The sequence below is a fragment of the Octopus bimaculoides genome, chromosome 21, assembly GCF_001194135.2.
Source record: "Octopus bimaculoides isolate UCB-OBI-ISO-001 chromosome 21, ASM119413v2, whole genome shotgun sequence".
Classification (NCBI taxonomy): domain Eukaryota; kingdom Metazoa; phylum Mollusca; class Cephalopoda; order Octopoda; family Octopodidae; genus Octopus; species Octopus bimaculoides.
This window is the reverse complement of record NC_069001.1, coordinates 32032912-32041859: the sequence shown is the minus strand read 5'-3', so window position 1 is coordinate 32041859 and position 8948 is coordinate 32032912. Positions and strand designations below refer to the sequence as shown.

General features: G+C 37.2%; 1 protein-coding gene across 1 annotated transcript in view; it reads right to left on the bottom strand.

Moving 5' to 3' along the window:
* LOC106880930 (complement C4-B) overlaps window positions 1-8948 on the bottom strand; it is a 50041-nt gene that overhangs the window by 30508 nt on the left and 10585 nt on the right. Inside the window, exons 10-15 of the mRNA XM_014931106.2 lie at window positions 7032-7160; window positions 5699-5767; window positions 4349-4537; window positions 3236-3391; window positions 2435-2509; window positions 3-123 (exon numbers count right to left, since the gene is read on the bottom strand). Of these exons, the coding sequence (XP_014786592.2) occupies window positions 3-123; window positions 2435-2509; window positions 3236-3391; window positions 4349-4537; window positions 5699-5767; window positions 7032-7160 (739 nt within the window). The remainder of the gene's footprint in view (window positions 1-2; window positions 124-2434; window positions 2510-3235; window positions 3392-4348; window positions 4538-5698; window positions 5768-7031; window positions 7161-8948) is intronic.

Below are 8948 nucleotides of genomic sequence, written 5' to 3'. Positions count from 1 at the left end.
TGATCTTTTGGTTCGTTTTAAAACCGGTTCTTTGGGAATTTTTTTCAAGGCACAAAGCATATTTATACGTTCTGGTTTTGGTGTTGCAGGCAAACCTTTAGTCATAATATTGAAACCTGAATCCTAGAAATAAATAAATAATTAGATAATTAAAAATATGAATTTTCAGTTTTAAATGAATATAAACCTTATACAAATTCAATCAGAATCAAATATATTTGAGTTAATGTAAAACAATGTATACAGGCATGACTGTATAGTTAAGAAGTTTGTTTCTGAACCACATGGTTGTGGGTTCAGTCCCATTGCATGGTACCTTGGGCAACTGTCTTCTACTACAGCCACAGGTTGATCAAAGTCTTGAGTGGATTTGGTAGGTGGAAACTGAAAGAAGCCCACCATACATATATATATATATATACACACAGACACACATATATCATCATCATTATCATCATTTAACATTTGTTTTCCATGCTAGCATGGGTTGGACAGTTTGACCAGAGTTGGGATGCTGGAGAGATGTACCAGGTTCCAGCGTGATTTTGATTGGTTTCCACAGCTGTGTACCCTTTCTGATGCTAACCACTTTACAGTACTGGGTGCTTTTTACATGGCACCATCACAGGCACCTATGTAGTGCCAGCACAGGTGCTATCACATGGAGCTTTTTATGTGGCACCAGCACCAGGTGCTTTTACGTGGCACCAGCACAAGGGCCGTGTAGGCCAATCCCCTTCAGTAGGAGAAGCAGCATTAACTATTCTGTTGAGGAGGACGAGTCTTCTTGAGTGCAGCAAGGTGCCAAATATCTTGGTCCTTTGTCATCTCCTCTGTAAAACTCAGTGTCCTGAGGTCCTCCATCAGTACTTTGTCTCATGACTTCCTGGGTCTGTCCCTTCCATGAGTTCCAAGACGGAATATATAAACATATTCTATAGTACAATGAAGGCACATGGCTCAGTGGTTAGAGCTTCAGGCTCACAGTCATGAGGTAGTGAGTTTGATTCCCGGACCAGGCTGTGTGTTGTTTTGCGTGAGCAAGACACTTTATTTCACATTGCTCCATTTCACTCCCCTGTAGAAATGAGTTGTGACATCACTGGTGCCAAGCTGTAGCAGTCTTTGCCTTTCCCTTGGATAACATCAATGGCATGGAGAGAGAAGGTTGGTATGCATGGGTGACTACTGGTCTTCTGTAAACAACCTTGCCTAGACTTGTGTCTTAGAGGGGAACTTTCGAGGTGCAATCCCATGGTCATTCATGACCGAAGGGGGTCTTTACCCTTCAACCCTCTATAGTACAGTATTCTAGCCATCTATTCTATAGTACTGATACTATACAATTTATTATATTTATAGATTTATTAGCCAATACTGTGTCTTATGGTGAATGAACACAGTACATGTCAATGTAATATGTCTGTGGACAGAACAGAAAGGAAGCAGTTACATGTGCATGCTTCAAATTTTTGTTGGAATCTTCAAGAGTAGCTCTGCAGGCAAAGATTGCTGATGTATTTCATACAACAGGCTTCCTGCAGTTTCCTTCTCTCACATGCCTTCACAGTCCTGGACTGTAGAAGAAGACACTTATCCACAGTATGGAATGAACTTCTTAACCAAATGGCTATGAGAGAGGGGGGGGGGACAGGGAAGCACCCCACCCCACCTCACAACAAAACAAACAAGACATTAATGAAATATTGAGAGAGCTTCTTGTGGTTGCTTGACCTGTTAGAAAACAAAGCCAAAAAACAAAAAAGGAAGGATACATTGAATAGTATAGTCATCATAATCATCCTTTAACATCTGTTTTTCATGCTGACATGGGTTAGACAGTATGACAGGAGCTGGCAAGCTGTACCAGGGCTCAATTGTCTGTTTTGGCATGGTGTCTGCAGCTGGATACCCTTCCTAACATCAGCCACTTTGCAGAGTGTCCTGGGTGCTTTTACGTGATGCCAGCACAGATGCTTTTTACATGGCATCTGCACGGGTGCTTTCTACATGGGGCTGGCACTTGATAAATCGTCATTGTATACCACACTATCGACCAGACTATCCAATGTTGTTATACACCACTGGTTACAATGTGCTTTCTTGCAATGTTGTAGCTTTCAAATGATGCTACCCTGCAGGTCAGTCAGGCCAACATTCACTCTGAGTAGAATACCATCCCATCACAGGGTTACCTGTTTACAGCTAAGTGGACTGGGGAAAAATGGAGTGAAGTGTTTTGCTCAAGAACACAACACACCTCTGGTATGAAAATCAAACCTACAATCATGCTATTGTGAATGTAATACCCTGACCACTTGGCTACCCACTTTACAGATACGTCTGGGAAAAACAACAACAAAAGAAACAGGAATGGCCATGACTGGAGTACTTTTGTTGAGCAACAACAATAACAAGGTATTTATGAACTCACGTAAAAAACTTGTCCTGCGTTTAGACCACCTCCAGGTGAACAGCCAACATTGGAGAGTTTCATCATTTCTTTGACCTGAAATGGAATTGATTGATCAATTATTTTGATTGCTGAGTTTTTCTTTAAAAGTCACAGTTAATATTCAGGGAGATGTATGTTGGTTGATCGAAGAAAGAGAACTTGAGTAGAAAATTTCATAGGACAGAAATGCATGAATAAGATGATTATTACAGACTTTATTCAATTTCTGAGAAATAAATAAATATATATATATAGGGAGAATTCACAAAAAAACAACAGATGAAGACAGGTGGTGTAGAAAACAAACAGATGTATTAGTATAACGCTCGGGAATTGAAAAAGTCTTTAATGTTTCAAGCCTATGCTCTTCCACAGAAAGAAACAAGGAGAGAAAAAAAATTGTGTGTAGTGGTTAGCGATCTATCATGGTGAATGCAGAACAGAAAGTACAGGAAAGTTAAGAAAGTATAATAATAATAATGATAATAATAATAATAATAATAATAATAATAATAATAATAAAGGTTTTACATGAAGTTTAAAAATTTCAAAGGCTTCAGACATCATGGTGTATTGGAACGATACACACACACACACATACATACTGGGTCAGTTTGGGATCAAAAGGGTTTATATGTATGTATGTATGATTCTTCTAGTAAGGATATGATTGTTCTAGCAAGGAAATAATTCAAGTAGGTTACTTTATAAAGCAGATGCTTTATATGAAGATGCACATGAATCTCCATATTTAAACATTAGAAATAAGGGGGTACTTACATATTTTTGTGTGATTCTGTTCTTATCATTAAGAAGATATACAGCATTGTCGACAGCAGAAAGTGCCACATAGGCACCAGGATCTCCCCTCACTTCCATCTCAACGTTTGTTAAAGGATGATAGTATTTAGCTTTTGAAGTTGTCGAAAGTTTCAACTGCAATGTCAATTATTGAACAGCAGATGAATGGAAAATAACATAAACACATGCACAGACATACACGCATGTATGAACACATCAACAATTTCATATATATATATACATTCATTACATTCATCATGCTCATACATGTACATATATATAGATATGCACATGCACATATATATATATATATATATATATATATATATATATATATATATATATCTATGTAAATCATCATCATCATCATCATTATCATTTAACTTCTGTTGTCCATGCTGGTATGGGTTGGACGGTTTAACTGGGCTGTCACACTGGAAGGCTGCTCCAAGATACAGTCTGATTTAGCATGGTTTTCTACAGCTGGATGCCCTTCCTAATGCCAACCACCCCGAGAGTGTAATTTGCATGACACCTGTATTTGCCACAACTGCAATTTTGTTTGGCTTGATGGATCTTCTTCTCAAGCACGACATATATATATATATATATATACACACACATATTACACAGTCAAACTTTATATTTAAATATGACATAACACAATGACATTGTCAAATTTTACTTGTCAATAAGGAGTGGGTCCATGTCAAAGAAAGTTGTAATCCGTCTACTCTAATTACCTGATAAAACATAAAAGTAGAACAGTGCCAAAATAATATAATCAAAAAGTCATATACATATCATACTTAATGTATATGCATTGTTGATAGGTCAGTTACTGCAGTATCTGTTCTGAGATAACATCCCTTATGAACTTGCTATGTTAAAAGCCCAATAAATATGAGAAAGAGATGAAAATCTGTTGCAGCAGTGGCCAGTGTGAGCATCAGATATATTTTGGCCTTTCATCTAACTCATGTTAGCATGGAAAAAATGGATGTAAAATGAATAGATGAGTAAATGAAATGATTGATTAGACTGAATAAACAAACCACCTGATGTTAATAAATAGGAAGTGTCTTGACTAACCTCTCGTCCTTTACAAGCATCTTGCACAGAAAATGCTCTAGAGTCAGCAACAATTTCATGGTTTCTCATATAGTAGACAATAACCCTTCCGATAGGAATCATGTCTTTAGTGACAGAAAAGTAACTTGCCCAGTAAGATTTCCGATAAGGTATTGTGTAGTGTTTCAAGATTTTGCCATTTCCAATAAGCTGCAGGAGGGAAAAGAAAAACAAAAAGAAATACATCAGTGACAAATTAAATATTCTTGAGTTTTAGCAAAATAAGATTTCACTGCTGAAGATAAATAAGTTTAATTTCTTCATATCATCGGGGATGGCGGGGGATTTATAATAAAGAAAGGAGCATAAAAGTAAATATTATCCCAAGTGTACCCATTTGAAATATTAACTCTTTTGTTACCATATTTCTGTTGGAATTCACTGCCTTTGTTTCAATTAATTTTAAAACAATGAAGAATGTGTGGAATTACTTTGACAGAATTAAGTTGGTGTTTGGAAATTTTGATGGAGTGTTTTAATTTAGATCAGTTTAAGACAGGAAGTTTGTATCTTAGAACGAGGGGTAATTTCAGGTGGATCAGAATTAAAAGAGTTAAGCTTCCAAGTTGGTAGGCAGGGAACCAGTCGTCTGGTTCAAATGTAGGATCCACTTACTAACTCCTACTTAACTCATTTATTTCTCATATTTCTGTCTTTTCTTTTAATTAATTTTGAAAAAAAAAAAAAAAAGAAGATAGTATAGAAAGGAGCATAAAAGTAAATATTATCCCAAGTGTACCCATTTGAAATATTAACTCTTTTGTTACCATATTTCTGTTGGAATTCACTGCCTTTGTTTAAATTAATTTCAAAGCAATGAAGAATGTAGTAAAATTACTTTGACAGAATTAAGTTAGTGTTTGGAAATTTTGATGGAATGTTTTAACCTATTGCCTGCCATGAGCCTGATTTGGGGATCTGCTAAAAACAGTCTCACTGCCAGTTGTCCATTGTGTTTGAAGTGAATTGCTTATGAACATTGCACTGCAGAAATGTGTATATTTAACAATATTTAGTAAAGGTTCTCATTTTAGAGAATTCTAGAGGACATTTTATGTCATAAATCGCAATTTTTGAACTACAAAAATATCGACTGCTTTGAAAACATTTTCTTTTTTTGCATTTCCCATCTATATTTTTTTGGCATTCCCCATCTAAAAATTAACAGTTACCTCACCAAAATCTCAAAGCTACTGGGTAACAGATGATTAATTCAAAGCAATGTGAATAAATAAGTATTACATTGGACAGGATAATGTGAATGCTAAATGTTTAAAAGTAAGGAGAAACTAAAAAGGTAGAACTTCTTACCATGAAATGAAGTGGGGTCTTGAATGATTTTCTTGAGGTTACAACTTTCATCGTTATATCATCACCAACCTTTAATGAACAAAATTTTAATTATGATACAAATGATAATAATAATCCTTTCTTCTATAGGCACAAGGCCTGAAATTTTGCAGAAGGGGGATAATTGATTACATTGACTCCAGTGCAAAGCTGGTGTTTGTTTTGTTAACTCTCCCCAAAAGATAAAAGGCAATGTTGACCTTAGAATTTGCAGCCAATGATCTAAGTAAAATCGCTGTCTTCCACACATAGAAGCTTGTTCTTTCAGGTGCTGGTGGCCCTTAAGAAGCCCCTGTGTCAGTGCTGTGTTAACACACCCATGCCAATGTCGTGTAACTGCACTCGTGATGGTGACATGTAAAAAACACCCAGCATGCTCTTAAGTGGTTGGTGTTAGGAAGGGCATCCAGCCATAGAAACCATGCCACAACAGACAGTTGAAGTCCAAACAGCTCCCTGTGAGCCAGCACTCTGTCAAGCTATCCAACCCATGCCACCATGGAGACATTAAACAATGACGATGGTGTTTACTGATTCACACCCCATCATTTTAGCAAAGGTCACATTTGCAAAAGCGACATGTGGTCCTAGGTTCTTCGCATATAAGAAAAGAAGTAGGGATGGTCATGGCTGGGATGCCATTGATCACGGGTCTGTATGATCAGCATTGACCTGGGGCTAAACAGCAATACCAGTTAGAATCTTCTGACTATGATTACTCTGTGGCACAAACTTCAAAACTTCTCGTCAATCCTACAGTCACTAAACTGCACAACCATGTCTGTGTCAATGAATATAAATGAAAAAAGTGGTTGAGAAGCTTGCTTTGCAACCACATGGATTTGGGTTCAATCTCACTGTGCAGCGCCTTGGGCAAGTGTCTTCATCTCTAGCTCCATGATGACTAATGTCTTGAGGGTGAATTTAGTACATGGAAACTGTGTGGAAGCCTGTCGTATGTGTGTTTGTGTCTTGTGTTTGTCCTGCACCTGACTTCTTGACAACCAGTGATGGTTTGTTTACATTCCTGTAAATTAGCATTTTGGCAAAAAAGGAACCAACAGAATAAATACTAGGCCTGAAAAATAATTACTAGGAATCAATTTGTTCAACTAAAATCTTTTCAAAGCAGTGCCCCAGCATGGCCACAATCCAAGGACTAAATCCAGTAAGAGATATAAAAACAAAAACAAAAAAACAAAAAAAAAATAAAAGAGAGACACAATCATAATCTTCCAGGCAAAGTTACAACATTGATGGCAGGCGTAGAGTCACAAGAATAACTAACACTTACCTTGTAACCATTTTCTGGAACATTCAAAGACAGAAGCAAGTAGCTATCACTCTCGGACTTGTAGCTAGCCACCTCCCACTCTTCTGAGGCTTGGTCTTCCATAGTGAGATGGTAGTCAGCACTGGTGGCCTGAATGAGAACATTTTCAAAATATTGGTTTTGGACATTTATGTGGAACCTGATAATTTTTGGGTCAGGTTTAAAAGAGATTTTGTGATCATTCATCACCATCATCATTGTTATTTAACATCCATTTTCCATGCTGGCATTGATCAGATGGTTTGACAGGATCCAATGGGTCCTAGGACTTCATCATGCTCCAATGTCTGCTTTGTGGAGGCACGGGGTTTTGTGGTTTGGGTGTTGGACTCATGATTGTAAGATTGTGGTTTTGATTCTTGGACCACACAATGTGTTGTGTTCTTGAGCAAAATACTATATTTCAACATGTATAAGGAACCCTTTTTTTGTCAAAAACTAGGTTAAAAAATACAGGAGTTTCTTATACATGGATAGTATTATAATCCCTTACAAAACCTTTATTCCAAATTTTAAGCCCCCAAAATTAGGGGGTTCCTTATGCACATTAAAATATGGTGCTTCATTTTATGTTACTTCAGTCCATTCAGCTAGCAAAAATGAGTAACCCTGCGATGGACCAGTGTCCTGTTCAGGTGGGGAATATTATATATGCCACGAAACTGGGAAACTGATCCTTGAGAGTCGACATGACTTGAGAAGGAAAACTTTACTGTGGAGGCACATGGCTTAGTGATTAGGGGTATTGGACTCATGATCATAAGGTCATGGTTTCAATTCCTGGATCAGGCAACATGTTGTGTGCGATGGACCAGTGTCCTGTCCAGGTGGGGAATATATACTCCTTGGAAACACTCCCTCCTACAGCTCAAGGTTAAAATATATTTGTGAAAATCTTTATTGCTGATATCTAGTTCCAGGTCAGCCTGATACAGTAGACTTACATTCAGAGGTATTCCAGCCATGACCATCCCATAATTTTTTCAGGAACTGTGTAAATGGTTTCAAATGTTGGCACAAGGCCAGCAATTTTGGGGGCAGGGTTAAGTCAGTTATTTCAACTCTGGTTTGGTGCTTATTTTATGGACCCCAAAAGGATGAAAGGCAAAGTTGACCTCAGTGGAATTTGAACTTACAACATAAGGATGGATGAAATGCAGCTGAGCATTTTTCCCCGTATGCTAATGACTCTGCCAGCTTGCCATATTAGGAATTGGGCAAATAGCATTAAAATATCCAGTTTTATGTTTTTGCGTCTATATAAATGTGTGAAGAAGGAGCATGGCTTAGTAGTTAGAGTGTTGCATTCATGATCTTAAGATAGTGATTTCGATTCCTGGGTCAGACAGTGTGTTGTGTTCTTGAATCTCTGCTCCCTCTAGCAATCAAGTGTCCATCATGGACAAGGCTAAATAAGGTTGAAATCACGTGATCTAGTGATCTCAGTGCTGGAGGTAGCATGGATTTATCTCCTGGCTAGCAACAAGTTACTTGCCTGTAACTTAGTGGTTTGGTGAAACAAACTGAAAAAATAACTACCAAGCTTACAAACAAAAATCAAGTACTAGAGTCAGTTCTTTTGACTAAATATTCTTCAATGTGGTGCGCCAGCATGACTGCAATCTTATGATTGAAACAAGTAAATGGTAAAAGATATATATTTAAAAAAGATAGATAGATAGATAAGGAGATAGATAGATTGATAGACAGAAATACATATAGATAGATAGATTGATAGAGAGACAGACAGACATATAGATAGATACATTTCTTTTATTAGCCACACAGGGCTCAACGAAGATGGGACAAATACAATGTAGAGCTTTTCTTTTTGGGAGGGGGAAGGAAGGAAAAAAAAAAAAAAAAAAAAAAAAAAAA